The sequence below is a fragment of the Eremomyces bilateralis genome (genome assembly GCF_010015585.1).
Source record: "Eremomyces bilateralis CBS 781.70 unplaced genomic scaffold P152scaffold_7, whole genome shotgun sequence".
Classification (NCBI taxonomy): Eukaryota; Fungi; Ascomycota; class Dothideomycetes; order Eremomycetales; family Eremomycetaceae; genus Eremomyces; species Eremomyces bilateralis.
In genome coordinates, this window is record NW_022985073.1 from 1,009,023 (window position 1) to 1,032,811 (window position 23,789).

The 23,789-nt window shown below is 53.1% G+C and overlaps 7 protein-coding genes across 7 annotated transcripts; 3 read left to right on the top strand and 4 right to left on the bottom strand.

Moving 5' to 3' along the window:
• Positions 1-130: 130 nt before the first annotated feature.
• Positions 131-1,018, top strand: P152DRAFT_320665 (uncharacterized protein). Its single transcript, XM_033675207.1, has 2 exons — positions 131-598; positions 647-1,018. The coding sequence occupies exons 1-2, from the start codon at positions 265-267 to the stop codon at positions 862-864; spliced, it is 552 nt and encodes a 183-aa protein (XP_033535096.1). The 5' UTR covers positions 131-264; the 3' UTR covers positions 865-1,018.
• Positions 706-2,875, bottom strand: P152DRAFT_502955 (pseudouridine synthase; the record flags this gene model as incomplete). Its single annotated transcript, XM_033682338.1, has 4 exons — positions 706-1,179; positions 1,227-2,360; positions 2,454-2,693; positions 2,778-2,875. The coding sequence occupies 4 exons, from the start codon at positions 2,873-2,875 to the stop codon at positions 1,002-1,004; spliced, it is 1,650 nt and encodes a 549-aa protein (XP_033535097.1). The 3' UTR covers positions 706-1,001.
• Positions 2,876-3,596: 721 nt separating this feature from the next.
• On the bottom strand, positions 3,597-4,926 carry P152DRAFT_320683 (uncharacterized protein). The gene has a single exon (XM_033675208.1). The coding sequence runs from the start codon at positions 4,730-4,732 to the stop codon at positions 4,049-4,051; it is 684 nt and encodes a 227-aa protein (XP_033535098.1). The 5' UTR covers positions 4,733-4,926; the 3' UTR covers positions 3,597-4,048.
• Positions 4,927-5,120: 194 nt separating this feature from the next.
• Positions 5,121-12,727, top strand: P152DRAFT_513691 (uncharacterized protein; the record flags this gene model as incomplete). Its single annotated transcript, XM_033682815.1, has 2 exons — positions 5,121-5,343; positions 5,397-12,727. The coding sequence occupies 2 exons, from the start codon at positions 5,121-5,123 to the stop codon at positions 12,725-12,727; spliced, it is 7,554 nt and encodes a 2,517-aa protein (XP_033535099.1).
• An 823-nt stretch (positions 12,728-13,550) lies between these two features.
• Positions 13,551-14,821, bottom strand: P152DRAFT_394840 (thiamine diphosphate-binding protein; the record flags this gene model as incomplete). The annotated part of the gene is made up of 2 exons (XM_033676273.1): positions 13,551-13,588; positions 13,636-14,821. The coding sequence occupies 2 exons, from the start codon at positions 14,819-14,821 to the stop codon at positions 13,551-13,553; spliced, it is 1,224 nt and encodes a 407-aa protein (XP_033535100.1).
• A 303-nt stretch (positions 14,822-15,124) lies between these two features.
• P152DRAFT_415520 (DUF21-domain-containing protein) lies at positions 15,125-18,031 on the top strand. Its single transcript, XM_033677051.1, has 3 exons — positions 15,125-15,692; positions 15,742-15,968; positions 16,026-18,031. The coding sequence occupies exons 1-3, from the start codon at positions 15,451-15,453 to the stop codon at positions 17,891-17,893; spliced, it is 2,337 nt and encodes a 778-aa protein (XP_033535101.1). The 5' UTR covers positions 15,125-15,450; the 3' UTR covers positions 17,894-18,031.
• A 636-nt stretch (positions 18,032-18,667) lies between these two features.
• On the bottom strand, positions 18,668-21,800 carry P152DRAFT_457833 (uncharacterized protein). The gene has a single exon (XM_033679313.1). The coding sequence runs from the start codon at positions 21,752-21,754 to the stop codon at positions 19,043-19,045; it is 2,712 nt and encodes a 903-aa protein (XP_033535102.1). The 5' UTR covers positions 21,755-21,800; the 3' UTR covers positions 18,668-19,042.
• Between the last annotated feature and the right edge of the window lie 1,989 nt (positions 21,801-23,789).

The window sequence follows — 23,789 nt, forward strand, 5'->3', positions numbered from 1 at the left end:
ACGGAAGTGTACAAATACGCGGAACAAATCCTCAAGTGCCACTTATCCCAAAGCGGTTAGTGCGGTGCCGAGGCCATTGTGGTCTTTATCAATGAAACCTTAACTTATTCACAGATCACAGGTATCTAAGAATCAACCTATTATACCTTATCTCACGTACTACATTTTAAGGCACTCGACTGCGTTCCGCCTATTTGATCCCATTCAGGTCGACTCGCTCTACGCGACTTACATGTGGTCAAGACATGCTCCTCAATAATCGACATGTTAACCACACTTCCAGCAGTGCAGTCGTTTGAGGTCATCAATCCCACTGAAACCACCGTTCAATTTACCGTCTCTACGCGCCGTCGGGGCCAAGGTTTCGCAAGTCATGTTTTTGCCTACATAAAGGTCGCCGTTCGCATCCTCTTGGGCGCGTCTATTTCGCTGCTGTTATTTGTGAAGTGGAGCCATGACCGGAATACTATCCCTCGATGGTTGTCGAGGTTTACAGCGCTAGAGGCAGGAATCGGGCTGGTCGAGCAGATGGAGTGGATGTATCTAATACCAATCAGCATCGTAGGTTTGTGGCTGGCGGTAAGGAAGGGTTATGTTGGTATGCATGTCCCCCTCGGACCTTCACACTCAGTCTAATGGTGAACAGAAGAGTCTCTGTTGGTGCTACGCGGTTTAGGTGTACAGACCACAACATCTAGCTCGACATATTTGACTACGCCAACTTCTCGCTTTATTCCTACGACGGCAATTCAAGATATCTTTCTACACGAAGCATTCAAAGGGTTCGAAGTGCGCTTCTACCTTTCAATTGTAGTCGAGGATGAAGAAGACGCCGTGGTAGTCTTTCCAGTAAGTCCAACCTAGGCACATCTGTATGGCACTGTAACTGACAACAGGGAATCAAGAAACTGCTCCCAAAAAGGCGCATCCTTGAGCCCGTCTGGAGGGGAGCAAAAACCTGTTTATATAATCCAAAGTCTTGAACATCATGTCTCTTTGCCTCATTCATCGGAGTCTCCCAATGGACCCTCTCTCGGGAGCTCTAGAGGTGTTATTCCCTTCTTAGCAGCCCACTTTGCATTGATGACATCAGGAGTCTCAAGAAGCTCCAGCTTCATCACAGGTGTGTAGACTCCCCTGGGTTTTGTAACGTTCCCGCCATCAAATACCTTTATGCTTCTAACAAATGTAAGCCAGATGTCATTCCGCGTTCGACGAGCACATACCTCTTCTGCGAAGACTTTCGTCCCTCCTCCGAGGGGGGAGCCAGACCACGCCCTCGCATCGCCGTGACCTGCATTAATTGCGCGGCGTGCACCTCGTCGATCTTTCTCGAGCGCCACGTGGACCACATCACGTCAACTAGGCCGTTGAGCCCCCATTTCCCTCCGTGGGCGCTGGTTTTGGCCTTGGCCACGTTCGATGGATCATCCGGATATACCCAGTCTAGTGCATCTTCCCGCTTTTCAGAATTCTCGCCTGGGAAGACGCAATCCCAGAGAACCAAGGGGGAGTCCGAAGCTATCTCATAGTTTGGCCTCCTGGGATTTTTGCGGACGTCGAGCAATTCCTTTACGATGGTTGGCTTCTCCAGGCCCTGGCCCACAAGGAACAAAATGGCAGCCATATGCCGGACTTGGTTGTACAAGAACGCCGAGCCATGAACCACAAATGCGTATACTTTCGGCTTCGGGCTTGAATTGCCATCCGAACCAGCCGAACCAGACACGGCTTCAGCGCTTAGGAAAGCCGGATCATCCAGGGAGGCGATCTCCTCGATGTCAGTATGGAAGATGACGCGCTCGAAATTCGTCAACTGGCGGGTCGCGTCCATCTTGGCGAAGTTTCGGAAGTCATGATTCCCGAGAAAATAGCTCGCCGCTTCTTTCATTTTGTCGATGTCCAACCAACTCCCCCCGTTTTCGCCGGCACGGGAACCTTGGGCGCCCGGGATAGGAAGATATGCGGGTTGGGTGAAGAAATATTTGTACCGCCGCTCTCGGCACGAGAATCGGGCGGAAAATCCTGGGGGGGGAGAGGGGCACCAGGCGAGGATGCGGATCTCGGGGGGAAGGAGTTGGTTTAACAAGTGGATATAAGGAATCTCATCCTTGATCGGATCAAACGGCGTCTCTTCTTCCTCGACATCAACTGGGTCTGCTATCCCTTCGACGGTGCGTTCCGACGCTTCGGCGGCATCCATATCACTAGTTTTAGACGCGGTGTTGTTCTGCGGTTGTGACGTCTTTGGCAGAGGTTTATTACTCCTCACGCGAATTCCAATCACTTGTCCAAATGAGCTCACGCCCTTGTCCGTCCGGCCGCATTTTGAATAGTCGCACCCTTCCCAATAGATATCTCTAACCCTCTCCGAGCCATCGTACTCCGCATACACCGGCTCTTCCTGGCCATCGCCTTCATCGGCCACTTCTTCCGATCCGTTCGGTCGCCACCTTGTTTTCCTGCCCTTCCGCTTAATCCTAGGAAAGATCAAGCGTGTTTTCATCAATGCTTTCCATAGCTCCTCCTCCACTGTAGGAGCTGGTGGGATCGTATCTCCCGGCGCCTCGTAGCCGTTCAAATGGCGGCCCAGATAGGCCAATTTGAGGGCGATGAAGCGGGTATTGTACCGCGAGGGGTCGAACTGGTTTGGTTTGCGTCTTCGTCGCTGCTCAGCTTGCGGAGGAGCTTCCCTGAGTAGTTCTGCGAGTCTGCGACGAATCTATGGTTAGCAGCCGCGATTCGTGGAAATATCCGACGATGGGGGGATATCCTACTGTATATTTTGCGACTTCAATTGCGACTCGAGGTCGGAAATGCGGGCTATGAACTGCTCCGAGCTCCAGTTCGTGTATGGAGCGATCTGTGACTGCATTGTGACGAATTTTCCCAGTCGCAGAGAAGGTAAAAGGTGCGTGCAGACAGATATTCTAGAGGTAGGTCGCAGGAGGCTTAAAGGAGATAATAACATAATCTACCTTTACACAGAGCGTGCACAGCTACCCCACATTGCACTGCTGTTCTTCAACAATGATAGAAATTCGATAAATTGTTCGTGGTGCGTAATTATTTGTTGACGCGGGAGTCAATTGATTTCGAGAGCCTGATGATGCCTGAGGCAACTAACATGGGTGCCTGCATGACACATCAGCATCAGCATTGCATGAGGCTGAGGCAGAGGTAGAGGGTGAGGCGAGGCAGAGGCAATATGATGAGACCTCCAGACTGGACTCCGCATTCCTGACCATCTCCAGAATCATTACTCTCTGACGCTCAATGATGAAGAAATGCTGAAAAGCCTGCTGCATCTTTCTAGGTTGTGGTTAATCTGATGCTTTAGAACTATATCATTGCTATATTATGGTACCGTAGTCTTTACATAGCCCGACGGGTTCAATCAGTTACAAGTTACAACAGAGATAGAAGATGATACCTCGTTTCCATTCCAGGCCCTCATATGGGAGTGTTATGCCCACGAGGCCATTCTGTTTTTCGGGTCTATGCATAGTCTCAATGCTCCATTGTATGGATGGACATTTGACCGAGTTCTTGGTTTTTGTGCAGCACATACAAAGTTCAAGTTTGGGGAGGAGTTCCGCAAAGGTGGTATGAAGAACAGGAGACTGTTTCATGATGATATCTGGTGATATCTTCCGTTGTGGTGGCGGGAATTGATATCCATGCCCCCTTGATTACCATGAATCCAACTCAGTACAAGTTTTGAGGCCTAGAGCTATATTTCAGGACCATCAATTTCCTCCATGACGGATACTCTAGGATCGGATGGATGGAGGAGCTTTGAGATCGAGCAGTGAGGTGATGATATCCGTCAACCCATGCCCATTCCCTGTCGGCTGTTACGGTTGTGGCGCCAGGCGCCAGGACTCATGATAATTACGGAACACCACCGATGTCGTGCTTCCTGTCGTGTCTGGTTTCGTGTCAAAGAAACCATTGACTCTTCTCCGTTCATTACCCATTTCCGCCTCAACGGTTCTGGATATCCCCGTGCTACTCGACATCGTAATTCCGGTTGCACCCCAGCGGATCACAGCAGCTCACAACGGGGACACCTGGTCTTGAGCGTCCTGAAATGGCTTGCATTCCATACAGCATCGAGGCCCAACCGCCATGGTGTGCGCAGACATTGGAAGTGCGGCCCATGCCGAAGCGTTGCCCCAGGGGTCGGATTCCAAGCCAATCTGAATGCAACTCGGAGATATTGCGCATCGCGCGAGTGGTTCCGCGTGTCGGCGAGCTGCCAATTTGCATGAGGTGACAGACGGTTGGAGAGCTCCAACGTGGCTCCAATAGCCTCCCACCACGGGAAAGCACGGCAAACTTGCGTTTTATCACCACTTGCAAACGGGTGATTCCTCCTGAGAGGACCACGATACCTGTGTGATCCCTCGCTAGTGATGCACATGGACCGAATTGATCGGAGTGTCACAACTCTTTTCCCTCTGATGTCAACTAAAGCAGATTCCTGTCCGTTCCGACCTTGATACACGGCCTCGGAGAAACGGGGGTGGCCTGGACTGGTCGAGATTGACGTATCGTCATGGATTTGTGGCGACCTGGTGGGCAGCAAGGCGAGTACATGCACCGACGTGTCGTTCTCCCTCGTCTCGAGTCTATTTCGCCTCGAATTATAGCCCAAGTCGCAATCCTTTTGGAAAGTTCGTGTGTCTATCCTCGTCTCGTGATGTCCTCTTTTCATTTCTCCGTGCATATTGAGGTGTTTCCTGCCTCGGTGGTTATGCTCTAGGATAGACCCATCCGTCCCCAATTCTTATCTTCGTTAAGTCCGCTTCAATTCCATTGGCGAGTCTTTGTGAATCCATTGAACTCTATTCGAAAGACGACTTGTCGCTCAATGCCCAAGTCGTCGTCTCACCATGCCCCACGTTGCTGTCCCTTAAGCCATATCCCAGTAGGACACCCCACACTTCTCTCCGCGAATACCGCCATGGTGCGGGCATACATCACGCGCTATTGTCGCAATTGTCCTGAAAACTGTTCTTCAACTTCAAAAATGCCTTTCTCGTAGCGTGGCGATGCTACTCTTCACCGTTGATCACATCGATCTCCCCTGAACGCAATTAGCATACCGCGAAGACATGTCGCGGAGGTTCGCGAACATCTCCTACGCAGAATGGAGGAATCCGTACGATTCCACCCCCTATCGGGTGGACTTCTCGGACTACTCGGTTCCAACTGGAGAGTTCTCATATGTCTCAACAATACCTCTCCCGCCGCCTCCTGTATTCAACGATCCAGGAGTGAGAATGGTGTATGAAGAATGGAGTGACGACGAAAAGGATGCGGTTATGACCAATGCGGGTTCGTATATCACCCGTTGTGCCCCCTTTGATACTGATATTGATCGATACAAGCCCCTCCTGCTCCGGATCCGCCTGCTCCGGACCCCCCTGCTCCTACGGAAGAGGAGCCTAAGATTGAAGCACCAGCTCCAGCGCCAGTGCCAGCTGCGCCAGCCGCTCCACCACATCCCGCAGACATAGTTCCTCCGCCTTCTCCAACATTATCAACTGTTTCGACGAAAGCGTCGAGTATATCGGGCAAAGCGAAAGAGCAGAAAAAGAAGGCTAAGAAAGCGCCTCCACCGCCTCTCTTTTGGACGAGACACAAACCTAAACCACCAACAGCAAAGCCCAACCCCAAACCAGCCGATGCACCCAAGAAAGCTCGATCACCACCCCCAGGGCCTAAGGAGGCGCCACCGTCAGCCCCTGAACCGCTGCCTCCATCAGCGGCAGAGGCTAGACCGGTAGACAGCCCGGATGCGGCCCCTTCCTCTGCCCCCGAACCTAAAGACCCTGAACCGCCTCCACCGGCCGCTAAACCAGAAGAAAATGCGCAAGATGCACCACCTTTGGCGATTGAACCACCCCATCCTCCAGTAGAATCACAAGAGCCCGCTAAACTCGCCGAAGCAAAGGAAGAAACCAAATTAGATGAGTCTAGCACTAAGGAATCCCCAGCCGAGCCAACCCCAGAGGATCCTCCTACCAAATCTTCAGAACCGGAGGCGGTGAAATCAGACGAACCTTCTGTTGCCGAACTCTCATCTGCTGCTGAAGATACAGCAAAGGAAGCCGGTGCAGCTGCTGAAGCTGCACCAACAGAAACTCAGCCTACGCCTCCCCCCGCCGCGACTGATGACGCTCCCAGTGCGCCACAAGATGCAACTCCCGCAGACAATCCTAAAGAGGAGTCCGAAAAGGATGTAGCGCCGGAGCCTGTCCCCGCCGAGCCAGATGCGCCTGTTGATGATAAGGATGACAGTGCTCAACCACCTGCTGCCGAACCAGAATCCTCAGCAAAGAAAGAAGAAGATAAATCCGAGTCTACCAAAGAGTCCGAGGAGCCTGCTTCTGAAACTGCGCCCGCTGCTGACCCTGAGCCCGCTGCTGATCCGGATCCCGCTGCCGACCCGAAGCCCGCTGCTAACCCGGAGCCCGCTGCCGACCCAGAGCCTGCTGCCGACCCAGAGCCTGCTACTGACCCTGAGACTGCCAAGGAGCCGGAGTCTACCGCTGCACCCGAGCCTGTCGAAGAGCCCGAACCTACAGCCACACCCGAGTCAGTTGCCGAAGCTGAGCCTGCTGCTGCACCCGAGCCTACGAAGGAGCCCGAGCCTGCCGCCCCATCTGAGCCTGCCGCTGAAGTGGATGCTTCTGCAGACCCTACGCCTGGTGCAAATCCTCCCACCGAATCTCAGGCCCCGGAAGAACCTGTGCCTGCCCCGGATCCAGAGACTGTCAAAGACCCAGAGCCTGCCAAAGACCCAGAGCCTGCCAATGACCCAGAGCCTGCCAAAGATCCAGAGCCTGCCAAAGGTTCAGAGCCTCCCAAAGATCCAGAGACTGCCAAAGATCCAGAGCCTGCGACCAAGTCAGTGGAAGATCCGGAACCGAAACCCGCTGATGATATCAAAGAGGAACCGGAGGAAAATGCTCCTCCTGCCGAGCCTACGCCGGTAGACCCATGTCCTGATCCATTCGAAGAACAGGCCGTCGAGACTGTTAATGAGGAGTCAGCAACTCCAACTCCACCTCAACCTAGTGAGCCTGACCCGGAACCACCAGCCGTTGTTGACTCATATTCACCACCTTCACCTTCACCCATCCTCCCCGAAGCACCAGAACCTCCGGTGAGCGGGGTGAATGCGCCTCCAGATGCAACCTCGGAGCCTCCAGCAATTGATGGATCCTCTACCGATCGTCCTAGCTCAGTCAAATCGAATCTCAGTTCGAAGAGCGTGTCATTCGCCGCGGATGTTGTTGACGGCGCTCATGGAAAGCCAAAGCGCGTCAAGGGAAAGCCGATGATAATCCGTGAGAGAGCATCCCCTCAAAAGAAGGCTAAGGGTGGCAGCGAAGTTGGTAAAGCTAAAAGCGTTATCAATGAGGTGACAGAAGACGAAAATGGTGCAGATGGTGGAGTGAAACTGAACGAAGCTAAAGCTGGAAGCGTGGTGTCGGAGAAAGAGTCAAAAAAGAAGAAGGTGAACGGAATGGTCAGGGAGCGGACCAAAGAGAAGCATGAGGCAAAAGATAAACATGAAGAAAAGGAGAAGGAGTCGAAGAAGAAGGGGGGGAAAGAGAATAAGGCGAAGGAGGAGGAAGAAAAGAAGAAGGAAGCCCTTCTGGTCAGGAAACCTAAAGGCAAGAAAGAGAAGGGTGGGAAGGGCAAGAAGAAATTGAAATCAAAGGCTGCGGACTGTGATCCTGAGAAGGGCGCAGAAGAGGAGCACGCAGACCCGGCTTCACCTGATGGCAATGCAGCAAGCACTGCGGTCGACAACCCTAAAGGCCAAACTGAGTCAGCCGTCGAATCTGAGCCTGCTCCTGCAGCAGAGGTGACAGATGTGCCGAATGACGCATCCAGTGACGAGCCTGTTGGATCTGTACAAAAGTCCACCGACACCCCCAAGGAAGATATTAGTGGAAATGCACCAAATGAGCCCAAGCCAGAAACAGCAGTCGAACCATTACCTGCGGAACAGCACGACGCCGAACAGCCAGCGACTGATGCCGAGGGAGCCGCTTCTGGTGTTGATGATACAGCTCTAGATCAAGGTGAAGCCACTGAAACCACCGAAGCCATTGAACCCGAAGGAGCCAAAGAGGTGCCTCTACCAAACCCCGCGGAGACGGCATCTGTTCTGGAGAAAGAAGAAACATCGGCCAGTATGGGCCAAGGCACCTCAAATCCCGAAGATCATGTTCCTGGCACTTTTCCCGACGCGCTTGACGACGGCCCCGAAAAGCCTGCTTCAGAAAACTCTACCATTCCCGTCGAAGTAGTCGTAGCTGCGGTTGTTTCCTCTGCAGTTGTTGCTTCCGAAGGATCTGAAGATGACGAATCGAAAGTGGGGCCTTCGAGGCAGGAAGAGGCCACAGAAGAACATACTCCTGAGGTTGTATTGAGTGAACAAGAGCAACAGCCTCTCGAAGGTCCCAGTGAGCCTGAAGCCAAAAATTCTTCCGCAGCGACTGAGCCTCCTGCAACTGATCCCCCTACGACGGAGCCTACCGATGTCGAACCGGCTGCGACTGAGCCTACTGAAATACTTTCTACCGAACTCGAAGACCTAATAGCTGCTGCCACTAAACCGCAGGTTGAAGTCATCAGTGCAACCGAAGAAAACGCCCCCGAACCAGGTCCTGCACCCGACAACACACCAACTCCTGAAGGCCAAACCGACGATGCAATCATCGAATCACCAGGAGATGGATCCGGAGTCGAAGATACAATTGCTCAAGGACTAAATCCTGTGGCGAATGAAGCGTCCACTCCCCATGAAGATGGCTATGCTTCCCCACCCACCGAACGCCCAACGGCTGAACCTGGAGATGGTGACAAAATTGTGGATGAAAAAGAACTTGCCGCGAGTGATACGCCTGCTCCGTGTGAAGAAGGCCCAGCTGCTGCAGCCACTGAAAGTTCTGCAGGTGAGGCAACGGAAGCAGATGATTCAGTGCGAGTGGCGGATAACGATGAGCCGCCTATGCAGCCCGAAGCCGTCGAAGACAGGATAGAATATATGCCAAACTCTGAACCAGAGAACCAGGAATGTCCAGCCTCGAGCGATCCCACTGCGGTTGTAGCAACGGAGCCGGAGGCCTCCAGTCCACCAGCCACTGAATCGTCGACAGTATCAACAGACGTGGAACCGACTGAAACTCAACAAGCAGGAGACCAGGACCCACCAACATCTGAAACCCAGGCCGAAAATACCGACCATCCCCATGTGCCTATTTCGGAGGAGGCGGCGGTAGTGGTGGCAAAACTAGCATCGGTGTCCGACCCAGCAGAATCAGTTCTACCACCACCTCAAGAATCGCAGCCAGGCCCAGCTGATGCCACCGAAATTGCTTTTGTAGCTGAACCAATAAATGAAGATTTAGAAAATGCACCAGTTGAGCAGATGGGCCAAATCGCACTACTGGACCCAGAAGCGTCCGTGAGCGGACAGGCTGACGGAGCACTCGAGGAATTGATTGTGGGGTTAGAAGCAAAAGAGAATCTTCAGCCGGATAGTTCGATTGATGGAGATCAAGTAGGGAAGAGCAAGGAAATGCAGGACACACCCAGCCCTGAACATTCAGCGGACACTCCGAGCGAAGCAAATCTACCTGAATTGACCCCTGCAACGACTGTAGACGGGATATCAGAGCCAGGCACCGACACTGCAACGAATGAAGTGGCCTCGGTAGATTCAAAGCCACTTGAAGATGCTGCTCAGGAGGCCGAGTCTGCTAAAGTAGATCCGGAGCCAGAGGTCAGCACTGGAGGCGATGGAGCTGCTGATGCTGACAAGCTTAGAGAATTGGATCGGGCAGAACCGCCAGTCGAACAAGAGCAACCTGAAGTGGAACGCCCTGCTGGAGTCGAAGCAGAGCCTAGCGACCAATCTACCGAACTGTTGGAATCGAAACCCGAAGGTGAGGAGAGCAAACTAGATACAGACAAACCCGAAGCCGTACCGGAAGTGAGTGACACTGCGGCTGGGCCAGCAAAAGACACGGACGGTGAGCCTACCCATGATGGAAAAAGCGGAGGAGACGCTCCCACCGATGGCCAGCAAGAAGACTCGAAAGCAGAAGCACATTTGCCACCTCAAGGGGAACATGAAGACGGGGACGAAGCTGGAACTGCGCCAGAAGCACCTGAAGGGCCATCTTCGCAACTAGCTGAGTCTCCAGTTGAAGAAGCTTCCAATGATGCGCCTTCTGGAACGGAAGTAGGTATAAGCGAAGAAGGGGAAAAAGGTGAAGAAGCTTCTGCCCCTGAAGGTGTGGAGGAAAAGCCTATGGGTGAAGTGGCCGAATCACCTAGACAAGAAGCTGAAATGGCGAAGGAGTCGGAAGCACCTGCAGATGAGAAAGAGGCAAGTGACGCTGCTCCAGAGGTTCTCGAGAAGTCACTGGAAGCAGGAGATGTGAACGTGGAGGCTCCAGCTGAAACACCTGCAACTGAGACACCTCCGGTTGAGCCTACACCTGTCGAAGTGTCCAAGGAGGATTCTGCAGGGGCGAACAATGAAGAACCCGTGCCAGAAGTCCATGAAGAGCCGACGGGAGACTCGGCGACAGGCACAGAAGAAAAGGTCTCTGAGAAATCTGTAGATGAACCTGTCAGCGAGAATCAAGCAGAAGTTCCCCCGGATCCACCCGCAGAGACTCCACCTCCAGAGGCTCCCGCAACAGAGGCTCCTCAGACCGATACTCCTCCGTTAGAGGCACCGGCAGAAGATCCCTCAGCAGACGGTGCTGTGGAGGATGCAGCAGAGGCACCATCAGAGGCACCGCCTGCAGATGAGTCAAAAGAGACGCCCACAGAGGTACCAACGGACGCGCCATCGGACTCGCCAGTGGAGGCACCGCCGGCAGAGATACCAAAAGAGATACCCGGAGAGGCACCTGCTGAGGCACCGGAAGCACCACCCGCAGACAAACCCAAAGAACCGCCAGCAGAGGCACCGCCAGCAGAGGTGCAAACAGATAATCCCATAGAGGAACCATCGGATACCCCTGTGGACGCCCCTGTAGATGAAGACATACCAATTGTGGCAGAAGTAGACACAGCTGGTGGCGAAGAAGAGGTGAACAAGCCTGAACCGGCGAAGGAATCAACAGGCAAAGACACAGAGAAAGAGCCTGAGGATGCAAAATCTCCTGACGCTCCGCTTGAAAGTCAAATCAAAGAAGCAGGAGTGAAAGCTGCCGTTCCCGTAGATGACACACCGCCACCACAAAACGAGTCACCCAAAACACCACCCAACGAATCCGCTGTTACCGACGACTCGGTATCTCCAAAGTCTCCTCCTTCACCAGTGGTAGAACCGAAAAGATCACGACGTCATTCACACCATCATCACTCGAAAACATCTGAGAATCGACGGGACAGCCACACAAGTTCGAAAAGACGCGAGAAAGCAAGCTCCAGCAAAACTCGAGAGATGAAGCACTCTGGCACCAAGCGGTCTTCTGAAAAAGACAACCGACACACATCGTCCCATCGTCGCCGCAGTGATGCTGCCGAAAGCCCTGAAGAGCGCGCTGAACGGCGTCGGCGCCGGGATGAACGTGCGAGACGCGATGCCGAGGAACAACAGAAAGCACAGGAGGAGCAAGAACGACTTCACCAAGAGCGGCGAGCAGCTCGAGAAGCTGCGACCAAAGAGCTAAAACATGACGAAGAGCGCCGGCGACGGCGACACGCCGAACGCAAAGAGCGGGAAGAGAAATCTAGGGTAGCAGAACGAGAGCGAGCCGCTGCAGAACAAGCGGACCGCCAACGAAGGAGGGAGGAACGACGGGCGAGGGAACATGCGAGACGCGCTGCGGAAGGCGATGCAGATTTCGTCTCCAAGGACGGGCCCTCTGAGGACACAGGATCGCCCCCGAAACTGTCACGCAGAAGCACGGGTGATGCACGTCCTCGTGAACGGAAACAGGACCCCAGCCCGGCTTTCGGTGGGCTCTTCAAGTCCAATACTGGTGGGTTCTTTGGGATGTTCTCATCGTCTGAGAAGAAGGAAAGGGAGCGAGCACGAGTGGCAAAGGCCGAAGTGGATCGCCGTGAACGACATCGACGACGAAGAGAATCAATGGCAGACAAAGGAGACGCGCCTCCGCAACCGGCCCCTGCAGAAGAAGGGACAAGAGACGCTCCGAACGATGCAGCTCCAGATGATGCTCCAACGGAACCGGCTGCCCCTGACGCCCCACCAGCCCCCGAGCTTATCCCCGAAGAGCCTCAGGCAGCTCCGCCAACCGAGCCTGCCGCCCCAGACGAAGTACCACCGCCAAAAGACCAGTCTCCTCCCCGCCGTAGCAAGCGCCATTCGCACCAGGACACATCCGCACGCCGCCGCCGCACTATATCCGACCGCGACCGACCGAAGAGCATGCGTGTCGATGGCCATAAGGACCGAGACCGGGACAGGCATCGAGAGCACACACATCGGCGCCGTGACAGATCGCACCGATCTGGCTCGGATAGGGATAGGGCTAAGGAAGATCAGGGGACGCGGGAACGGTCTCCGGAAGGGAGCGATCGGGCGAGGACGGGTGGGCGAGAACATGGGGAGGGGAGGAGGGAGAGGGTGAGGGAGCCACGGGAGCGGGTCAGGGAGAGAGAGACGAAGCGGAGTTCCGGGTTTTGGGGGAGTTTGAAGAAGATTATCCTTTGAAAGGTTTCAGGGAATCGGACGAAGCGAGATGGAGCGAAGGCATTTCGGATTCTTGTGATGACGACTAATGACGTCTATTGGCGCTGTAGGATATCTGTATGACTATTGTCGCCACGACTCTGATGATGCGATCATGTTTGATATGCATGAAGACATGTCTCCGGTTTACTGTACATATAACTGAGCGCTCAACTGAACTGAACTGATGAACTATCCGTTTATCTCCTTTGATGGTAGTCTAGCTGAGGCAGTATTCATGTGATAACACCAGTGGATACCCCAAAGTTCATGTGACCTAGCCAATATCGAATATATATACCAAATCATTCACAATCCTGCTGTATGTGGGTGGCCTGGAGTGTGGTGCACTGGTTAAGCATAATGTTCTCAGGTTTCGACACGCAGGCCGGGTTTCCCTTGTCAGAACGTGTACGTGCGTTCGATTTCAGGGGCTGGCACTACATAGCAAAATATTGGGCTCTGGATTACTGCCTTGAGTGATGTTCCAGCTACCGCAGAAAAAAATCGTAAACCCCCAATTATAAAAACCTGGTCGGGGGTGTTTCAGGGCGCCACCGGTGACCAGCTTTTTGTTATTGGGGACTAGGAGAGGAAGAACTCTCTTCGCTGAGTTTTGGCTCGTTTTTAGAGTAAAGGCCCAAGTCTTTGCTTTGTTGACACCCAAACATCCAAACACCCACCAAGGAATTGCTCCTATGTGATCCTTGATACAGATCACCGCTGTCAAAGGTCTATCCCGTAATGGAACTAATAATCGCATCCGCCTAGTACGAAGTCCAATGGGAAACGCTAGACCATATGTTTAATATTCAACCGATCGCTTGATAGCATCGTAGATACCTTCCTCAAGGTCAGTGTTGATCAGAAAACGGAAGTTGGAAACTCACGTGTCACGTCAGGGATATTGAACTTTTCAAAAACCAGTCCAACATGCGTAGTCCAGCCAGCGACTCGGATCACCGGTGCCTCCAGACGAAGAAACGAGCCTTCCTGGATCGTAGCGGCAACCTCCGCACCGACGCCCGCGTTTACCATGCTCTCATGGACGATAACAGCCCGGCCGGTCTTGTTCACGCTTTCCCAAACAGTGGGTCTATCCCACGGATGTATCGACCGCAGATCAATCAGCTCCACGCTGACCCCTAGATCTTTCTCGATGGCCTCAATGGCTGCCGAACACGAGTAGAGGGGCGTGCCGTATGAGATGACCGTGACATCCTTTCCCTGCTTCAAGACTTCGGCCTTGTCCAGGGGAAGGAAATACGGATCCATAGGCACCTGCTCCACGGCGGCGCGGTAGAGGATCTTCGGCTCGAGGAACACCACGGGATCGTTGCAATCCAGGATGGCCGACAGTAACATCCCTTTCGCTTGGATGGGACTCCGCGGCACGACAACGCGCAGTCCCGGAACGTGGGTGAACAGTGACTCTGGGGACTGCGAGTGGTATAGGGCGCCGTGACCGACTCCACCGGACGGCATACGAACCACCAGGCCCCCAGAATGCATGCCTCTCTCGCCATCTGGACCAGGCTTGCCGGTCAAGCCCGCCCTATATCTCATCTTCGCCGCCTCATTCACCAGCTGGTCAAAGGCAGGATACACATAGTCCGCAAACTGTATCTCCGCTACCGGTTTCATCCCTTCCGCGGCACATCCGATGGCAAACCCGACTATACCTTGCTCCGTCAGCGGGGTATTAAAGACGCGCTCGCTGCCAAAGTCGGCAGCAAGGTCCATGGAGCACCGGAACACGCCGCCAAAGGCAACGTCCTCGCCGAAGAGGAGGACTTGCTCGTCGGAGGAGAGGGCATGGCGGAGGGCGGAGTTGATGGATTGGAAGAGGTTCTGGCGGGAGGTTTTGGATTTCCGGGCGGCGGGAGGGAGCAGAGGGGTGGCGAGGGCGGAGGAGGCGGTATGGTGTAGGATCGGGGTCGTCGAGAAATCTATAGGCTTGTTCAAGCGGGCATTAGGAGGATGTGTCGAGTAATTGCGTCTTGAAGATGTCGATGTCGTGGTTATGGTGGGGAAGATGTGCCGGTGACGGCAAAGCCATCGTTCTAATGCTACCATTTTATGATATGCAACACTAAATTTGCAAATCTACGACTAAGAGAATGGAAACCAAGGCGAGCTGCATTGTCTAGGAGGAGAATAAGAATAAGGAATTAAAGATTGTCTACTATTGTCCGGAAAGGTGTCGGTTGAAGCAAAGATGGAGAGAATCAAGTGCGGCTATTCGCGGTGGTGAATGTTACGCCACAGAACCCCCTGGCTTAAAATCACGTAAATCCCTATTGTGGCTCAGTCATGCCTTACATAATATATCTGTATCGAGTCGTACAGTGTAGTTGTGCAGTGTGTACACTGTACAGACGCAAAAGGAAATTGAATGGAACACCGACGCCAACTACATATATTAGTTAAACCGGAATTGAAAAGACGCTTAAGCCCTTGTCTACCTTTCAGAACCGCGGGTGAATTGATCCCTTTATGATTTAACTCATTTAAGTTTGAAGGAGGCTCTACTGCAGCCTCCCTGCACTGAACTCTGAAGGCCCCGCTTCTCGCTGCGCGCGTTCACTGTGACTTCTTCCACGCTTCTTCAATCTTCATCTCCATCTCCCTCCATCACTGCCCGAAAAACCCTTCGGAAATGTTGAGCTCCTGCTAACATTCTCACTGTCTGTTAGCGAGCTCTGATGGCGAGGACAATTGCTGCCGGGCGGTCAATGGCCGCCGCGTCCTCAGTTCATCTCGCCTTGCGCGTCCTGATGCTTGGTGTTACTCGATTGCCATTGGCTTCTGCCATCCCACTCTCCATCCTCCGCGTAGAGGCACCTGAAGCACCGAAAAGCCCGAACGACCTGTCGTTATGGGCTTTCCTTGGAACTGCTTTTGCTTTGGTCGTGCTTGGAGGTGTATTTGCGGGTCTGACCATCGCGTATGTTGCCCATTGCCCAACGAAAGAGTGCCAGCTGACGCGTATTTAGTTTAATGGGTCAAGATGAGATCTATCTTCAGGTCATTGCAACGTCCGGCGAGGGGAAAGAACGAGAACACGCGCAAAAGGTCTTGCAGTTGCTTAAAAGGGGGAAACATTGGGTTCTGGTCACTCTCCTCTTGAGCAATGTCATCACCAACGAGACATTGCCTGTCATCCTCGACCGATCCATTGGTGGAGGATGGCCTGCTGTACTCAGTAGTACGATCCTAATTGGTATGTATTCCATCGTATCCGGGCAAACTGGACTACGCTGACCGGTCATGCTCCTAGTCATCTTCGGAGAGGTCATTCCTCAATCTATTTGCGTTCGCTACGGCCTACCGATCGGTGCATGGATGTCGGATATAGTACTTGTTCTGATGTGGATCATGTCTCCAGTCGCTTGGCCAACCGCAAAACTCCTCGATTATCTCCTCGGCACAGAACACAAAACGGCGTATAAGAAAGCAGGATTGAAAACTTTGGTGACGTTACACCGAACGCTTGGTACGAGTCCAGACGAACGTCTTAATAAGGATGAAGTCACCATCATTAGCGCAGTTCTGGATTTGAAAGAGAAGCCAGTTGGAAGCATCATGACGCCGATCGAGGACGTCTTCACATTGTCCGCGAACGCCGTGTTGGATGATGAAATGATGGACAGAATCCTTACGGCTGGATACTCCCGAATCCCCATATATGCCCCAGATCATCCTCAAAACTACGTCGGGATGTTGTTAGTTAAGATGCTTATCACGTATGATCCGGAAGACGCCATACGGGTTCGCGACTTCTCGCTTGCAACCTTGCCGGAAACAAGGCCCGAGACAAGCTGTCTCGATATTGTCAATTTCTTCCAAGAAGGCAAATCACACATGGTCTTGGTTTCGGACTACCCAGGAGAACCGTACGGTGCTTTGGGCGTTGTTACTTTGGAGGATGTGATTGAGGAGCTCATTGGAGAGGAGATTATCGACGAATCCGATGTCTTCGTCGACGTCCACAAAGCTATTCGAAGAATGGCTCCGGCTCCTCGGTCACGAATCCCGAAAGGTGAGGTTGTAACGGCACCGGAACCAGGGACTCATACCAAGCAAGAGGATGAGATCCCGGTAGAAGGCCTCGAGTCATCACTATTGAACCGATCCGCCATCATGGACAGCGTGGATGGAGCAAATGGGACGGATCCTAGAAAGCAGTCGCTCCCCGACCTGTCGCGAAGTCCGCGAGATACCACACTTTACATGCGTCGTCGCAAATCGGCCGATGCCAATCAGTCCGCGACTATTCCTGTAAAGAGCAGCAGCGAAGAAGTTCGCGCAGCCTTGAAGCATCTTGGCCCGAGCAACCTTGCATCGGCACCAAAACAGACGAAGATCAACACAGTCAAGATCAAGCCAGGAAATGGTGTTTCAACGATTCCCGAAGATGCGGCTATTTCCCCGTCCCAATTCCTACTATCTCCGGAGCCAGATAAGAAGTCCGCGGGGGCTTCGCCAAACGTCCCAATCTCAGCAGGCCGGTCTGCCAGCGACGCGGTACATCTCATCCAGCAAGTCCAACAACCGAACTATGGCACCCTTGCGAGCTCTCCGGCACCCAAGACCGAGCCGTTACCTAGTCCGGACGACAATGGCAAAGACAAAGCGAGCGCCGATGATAAGCAAGACACCAAACAGCACGATGGCGACCACCTTTACCCTTACAAGGAACGTAGCGCTACCCGCTCCACTGGCAATCTCTCCACCACATCCGGTAAATCGGGCAAGATCATTATTCCCTCGGAGCGCCCTCCTTCACAATACAGCAACCATAGCACGAGCACTCTCGGGGGGCTAAAATCACCATTGTCACCTTCTAGCGACGAGCCACCCCCTCCGAGGACCACTGCGCGGTCAGGCAGCATCACGGAGAACCTAGTCGACGCGGGTGGAATGAAGAAAATGGTTCTTGACCTCCAGCCCGGGGAAAGCGACGTTGAGGCTGAAGCGACTGGGGAGCCCAGTAGCAGCAAGCAGCCGGGGGAGACGCAGGAAACGAGTGCGGTGGCCGATGATGACAAGAAGAAAGGTAATGCGAAGAAGAAGAGGAAGAAGCGGCCGCATAAGAAGAAGGGTAAAGATGGTTCGGCCGAGTCGCAGCCTTTGTTGAAGCATTGAGTCAGATGCAAGGCTCCCTATTTATAATCCCTTCCAATGTTTCCTGATATGCGGACATGTTTTAGTCCGTCCGTACATCCCAATGCCTTAGAGGTTAATATTACTCCTTCCGGTTTTGCAAATAATGTTTTCAACGGCGTAGAAACGCAGCCCTAGCCACCAGGGTCTTGAACACCACTGGATCGTCATACTGTAATCAATGGACTGCCCCTTCCCCTACATTCGCGAACGCCAAACAGCAAAATCTCGAAACATCCCCCACCATCACGCGGCAGTCCCCCACGCTCGCCAGTCGCCACACTCCATCCTGCCACCACGCACGCGAGCCTAAAACGTAGATCCCAGTGACATGCATCTCGAGCGCGCGAACGACATGTCCTTCCTCAGAACCATGCCAGGGCCCGGGGCGCCCGGTAAGGTGTTTCGGAATCTGCAATGCGGTAGACTTTTCACGGAGGCGGACGTGGTTCCACGGACTGGGCAGTGCGACGTCACACATCGGGCATTCCCCGACTCCGGGCAGGTAGGGCTGAGAGACATGGGACCTGCGGCTGGAGTTGGCGGCTAGGTTTTTGACGGGGCGATGACGACTATAGAGGGGTTGTTAATGCGGAATTCAGTGACGAAACATGGAGACGGCAGAGGCGGTCGTCGGTTGGTATCAGTCGCATCAGTCAATCGGCAAAGGGTTGCTGGAGGTGGACAAGCAGCGGTCTCGGGCAGCGGAGCAGGAAATCATGAGAAGAAATTGTAGCGATGGAATCGATACGTTTGGTAATAAGGTAGCTTTTGATTTCTAGTTAGGAATAAGAAGATGAGGAAACTAAGCGTACAGCATCAAAAGACTTTGGGTCTGTGTATCTAACTAAGCCTCCAAGATATTTTTACCGAAGGAGCTGTCATGCTGGTATGATTCGTCAACAAAGAAACAGTGAGATATGCCATAAAGCCATAAAGCCGCCAGAAGGCTGCATGCAGGAACTAAGAGTGAATATGTAGAGCCGGAACCAAGCCGATCATACAAGTTTTTAAACCCAACGCGCGTCTAGAGGAAGAGAAAGTCGAGTCCCGGACGGCCGACAATCTGCGTGCCGTCATCACGCCTCGCATCCAAGCATCTCATCATGACCATTTAGAAAAGTGGTCGGTTTAATGAAAGCCAAATCTGGATTCCATGCCCCACTCTCCCATTCCACCATGGAAGTGATGATGCCCCTCATGCAGCATCCCTGGATCTGAGATGGTGGCTTCGGGGGTCATCACGCCTGAGTGCAGCCCCTCGACTGAGTCACCCATGGTAGTATACGGCATGAACATATTTGGGGCAGGCGAGCTGCTATGTGTGTGATGGAGTGGAGTGCCGGCGCCCGACGGACCAGACATGCCGTCAAGCATATGGTGTGAAGGGATATCCTGTGGCATCGAGTCCGAACCGCTGGCGGCAGAGACGGCGGACTTCGTATCCCAAGACATGGTCACGGCAGGCATGCCGAGATCCATGGAGGATGGGAACATGGTGTCGTCCATGGGCGGAAATTCGCCCATGTCCATGTCCCCGACCGCAGCGGCGAAGCGGGAGGATGGAGAAAGAGGGTTGGAAGTAAACGATTGGGGAGGGTCGTAAGTAAAGGACTGGAGGCTGTTGGAGGCGGAATGCATGGATTTGCTGGAGGCAGGTCCACGGAACATGATATTCGACAGAGCCGGGGAGGTAGGGCAAGTGCTAGAAGGGCTAAAGTTGAAGCCGTTAGGTAGGCCAGCATCCATGTGAGGACCTTGGTATGTAAGGTCGGGGACATCGGAGATTCCAAGCATGTTGTTGGATTCGGAGCGGCTCGGAGTGTGAGGCTGGGAAGTTGTTCCGCTGCCAAGGCTAGAAGTAGGACTTGGCACCGATCGCGGCCCCCGACCCAGGTATTGCTCAAACCCGACGCGAGCAGTCTTGAGACGCTTCTTAACCGGGCGAAGGAGTCGAGCCGATGCGAGGATTTCATCCCTAGCAGTGTTGTGCAATCGTGCGGCGAGGGATCCCAGTCTTGCAGCGGAACCGAGCAGAACCCGGGAATCTTTCGATTTGCTATCGGTTGCAAGTCTGCTGCGGAAGAGCTCCAAAGCACGTCCGCACGAATCTAATGCCAAGATAAACACGTCGGGGAATGAGGAGCGTTGGCGTGTCGAGCCGGATCGGATCATATCTGATCGAGAACCCTCCGAGACCTTGGCAAGAATCGCCAGAAGGTCGTCCGCTGACTCGAGGAAGCAATTGATGGTCCTGTCGTTGATTGTCTTGTCCTGGGTTGGATTCTTAGACGCGGTAGTGCTACCGCGGGGGAAGAGGAAGTGAATGAGAATCGTGTGGTGCACAGTCAAGAGAAGCGCTTGAGAGGCACTATCGTCGACTTCCCGTTTCAGAACCCTGATGCTGTCAATGAAGACGCCGCGAGCACTGCTGCAGATGCTAGCGAAATCGGGACTGTGGTGAAGAGAAACAAGGCGGCGGAATCCTTGAAGAGGTCGCTCTTGCCAAGAACCAGAAGGGAGGTCGTCTATGCCATTGGGGTCTTGGGGGTAAAGTGCGTAGACGTGAGCAATCGCAGCGGAAACATGGCTCAAAGGCCACATTTCACGAATAACGCGTCTTTGAATCTGCAGGGTGGATAGGTTGTCCGAAGCTTCGTCGAGCTTGATAAGACTCGAAGAGGAATCGTCCATGGGTAGGAAAAGTTGGGGGAGGAGTCCCGTCAGTAGGTGGGAGAAGTTATGGCCCAGCTGCATAAATGACCAAAGAGTGAGGGAGAAAATTGTCCACCAGAGGAAGGATAGAAGCTCCCTCTCGACCTCCCGAACGTCGATACCGTTGATGAGACTAGGTTCGAGCTGACGATCCTTCAAGCCGACGAGCATTTTGCTTGCTAGTGTTACATAAGAAGTCGATCTGCGGATGCTGGAGAAGCACAGTTCGTGCCAGCCAAAGAGGGTGAGTGCCTGAGCAGTGGAGAAGCCGCAATCAGAGAGCTTTCTGTCTTGAAGTTGGCGCTGAGCAAACCGGAGGAGTCTGTGGCCCCGTTCATGCGCCGTTGAGTGGTCGTGGGCGAAGCTGGCATCCGCCAGAATAACGGCAAGGAGGGCGTCATCTTGAGTTTTATTTCGGACATCGCGAAGAAGGAGGGTTTTTGACACCAGAATGGAGAGTGGGTGAGTCGAGAACCACACCTCAATCAACTGAGTGATCCTACGGCTGTCGTATTCAGTGAGAGGGTTTGGCTCGGCCTCGAAATAATCGATCATGGTAGTGGTTTGGTCGTTCGCCAGTGAATCGACGCAAAGTTTCGCGCCACCAGTTTGGATATGCTGGCATCCCAACCCGCCAAACTTCGCAGCGATCATGCCAACCAGGTCTTGGGTGAGTAATGATAGCCAGCCATCATAACTCAGTGATCCGGGCTTGGATATCTCAGAGCGGCCGGCGCTCTCTGTGCTGGACTCAGAAGCCCTTCGGTTGAAGCTCTCCATTTTCTCCCAACAATTGTCTCCATAGATCTTCTCTAGCTCTTGGCCGATGGTATCTCCCCTTCCAGAAGCGCCCTCGGCGCCCAGTATCCCCTCAGCTCCATTTGTGAACTCGGCATGTGAGGTAGGTGGTGAGGGGAAGAGTGACTGTGTGACAGGACTACCGTGGGCGAAGGTTGGATCACGGTCACCCGAGGTGTTGCGGCGTGACCTCGTCTCTGAGACGTCGTAGATGCAATCTTGGTTTCGTTCCTTGCAGGCTTCACATATACTGCTACCAGAGCACTTGATCTTGCGAGCCCGGCAGAAATGGCAGCTTCGTCGAAGGTTCTGACGCGGGAATGAAGACATTGTGAAAGAGATATAGGAAATAGACGACAGGGGAAAATAGTCTACGAAATGAACAAGGAACGGAAGGGCATCACTTGAGTTGAAAGGAAGTGAGGGGAAATCTTGGTCGAGGCGATGGTGCAAAATAAATAATTCGAGTGGGATGGAATGTTATACTTAAATTCCAAGAACTCAGGCAGCCAAGGCCGAAAATGGAAAGACGGAAGGTTAAAGACATCGTATGGAGACATACCTCAGCTTCTGACTCCGGTTACACTGGATCTGACGTTGGAGGGGGACTAAACGGCCAGCATTGGTACAGAATGCTCTACAATCCTTCGATGCACCTAAGCCGGCGGGATGGCCAAAAGGAGGAAAGCGGTAGGTATGCTACCGGGAGCGTCGGACGGACAGTTCAGATCTCAGGATGATGAGCGCAGCCTCGTGTGCAGAGGCGCAGGGTCCGATATCAAAATCCAGAATGACGGTAAACGACGACGTGTGTATTACGCACGGCCCCGGGCAGACTGTGCAAAGAGCTTTCCTAGCCATTGTGTGGATGGATGTCCGTCATTCGGGATCCGACGTATCAGGCTAGCCTTACATCAACTGGAGTCTGGAGATCGGTGGCTGACAAGAGTTGAAAACCACGGACCCTGCGCAATTCTGATACATAGTACCATGCAGGAGAGTTAAAGGTAGCAACATATGATCATCAGGTGGAGGTTCGCTGTGTTGGAACTTGGACTAGGACACAGGGGACTCGGGCCATTAGGTCTAACCGTGGAGCAGGGAGCGGTATCCTAATTCCCATGCAGGTTTGCCAAGCCGAGATTCGGTGGGTAGGTCGAGGGAACAGTCGAACGGGACACAAGTGAATGCGATGATAATACGGACAAGGGAAGGGATCATCCTACATGAAGCAATATCTGAAGAGGTGGAGAGTACTGGTACAAGGAAAGCGACGAGGCGAAGTCGCTAGGCGAGGGTACTCGAGGGAGTGAAGATCGGAACGGTTGGTGTTGTTAGGGCGGGGAGGTTCCACTCGGCTCGGTCCAAACGGTATTAATAACTACTTACTTAATACTAGAACTGTTGGTGTCACAGTCCACAGACATCATGCTGTGAGAGGAAGAGGCCGAGTATTCGGTGGATGGAAAATGGAGAGAAATGGAAATGGAAGGATTGACGTTCATTGTTTGTCTGAGGTGAAAATGCCAAGACCCGAGGCACATGACATGGTGACATGCGCAATGGCAAGGCGGACAAGACACTCGGCAATGGACATTCTACAGTGTCCCAACTGTCAACATGATTTATTATTAATTCCAGCTTGACGAATTGCACGGAATAACTCAAGCTCAACTCCTGCTTGCGGTACTGGGATGGTGATAATTACAGAATCTCTGCAGGGTGCAGGATGAGGTAATTACGGTAGAGTCACTAATGCCACTAATTAATTACCCCGAACGTGGCTGTGCCGACACTAAGGGCCCGTATTACCGTTTCAACCCGACTCATATTCCCCATCAATACAATCTATCTATTCTTATCAAATGCTTTCGTCTTTTCGGAATATATTCTACTTTGATACATGTCGGAATTGATGGAACGGGGAATTACAAGATGGAAGTCTTCAATCCCCTCACCCTGGCTCCCCCCGCAATAGAATTGCCCATGACGTGCGCGGAGATATTCCCCGCTATCCCCAATCCGGATTCCCTCCGAACCTTCGTGAGGTGCAGGCAATCCGACCAAGGCAATCAACGGTCTCGTCGATCAAAGCCGAATATGCTGTGTCCGAGTCCTTGGATCAAAAAACTCTTGGGTTGGGAAAATGAGATGTCACGAGCTGAGAGCCTTGGTGGTCGTCGTCACCGCTTCTAAGACATTGTCACACAGCTTCTAAACACACCGAATGTTCCCTGGTCACACTCGCAACGTGTTATAGCAGGTAGTATCATGCATGAGGGATTTTGAAATTAATTGATTTAGTGATGTCCTCATCTTCATATGCGTATTAGTTGAAGTACAGCGGTACTCCGCCCACTAAAAA

Coding starts and splice junctions, on each gene's coding strand:
- P152DRAFT_320665 (XM_033675207.1), top strand. CDS start 265: ATGTTAACCACACTTCCAGCAGTGCAGTCGTTTGAGGTCATCAATCCC. Junction 599..646: donor GGTAAGGAAGGGTTATGTTG/GTATGCATGTCC, acceptor AATGGTGAACAG/AAGAGTCTCTGTTGGTGCTA.
- P152DRAFT_320683 (XM_033675208.1), bottom strand. CDS start 4,732: ATGCACGGAGAAATGAAAAGAGGACATCACGAGACGAGGATAGACACA.
- P152DRAFT_415520 (XM_033677051.1), top strand. CDS start 15,451: ATGGCGAGGACAATTGCTGCCGGGCGGTCAATGGCCGCCGCGTCCTCA. Junction 15,693..15,741: donor TTTGCGGGTCTGACCATCGC/GTATGTTGCCCA, acceptor ACGCGTATTTAG/TTTAATGGGTCAAGATGAGA. Junction 15,969..16,025: donor CAGTAGTACGATCCTAATTG/GTATGTATTCCA, acceptor TCATGCTCCTAG/TCATCTTCGGAGAGGTCATT.
- P152DRAFT_457833 (XM_033679313.1), bottom strand. CDS start 21,754: ATGTCTTCATTCCCGCGTCAGAACCTTCGACGAAGCTGCCATTTCTGC.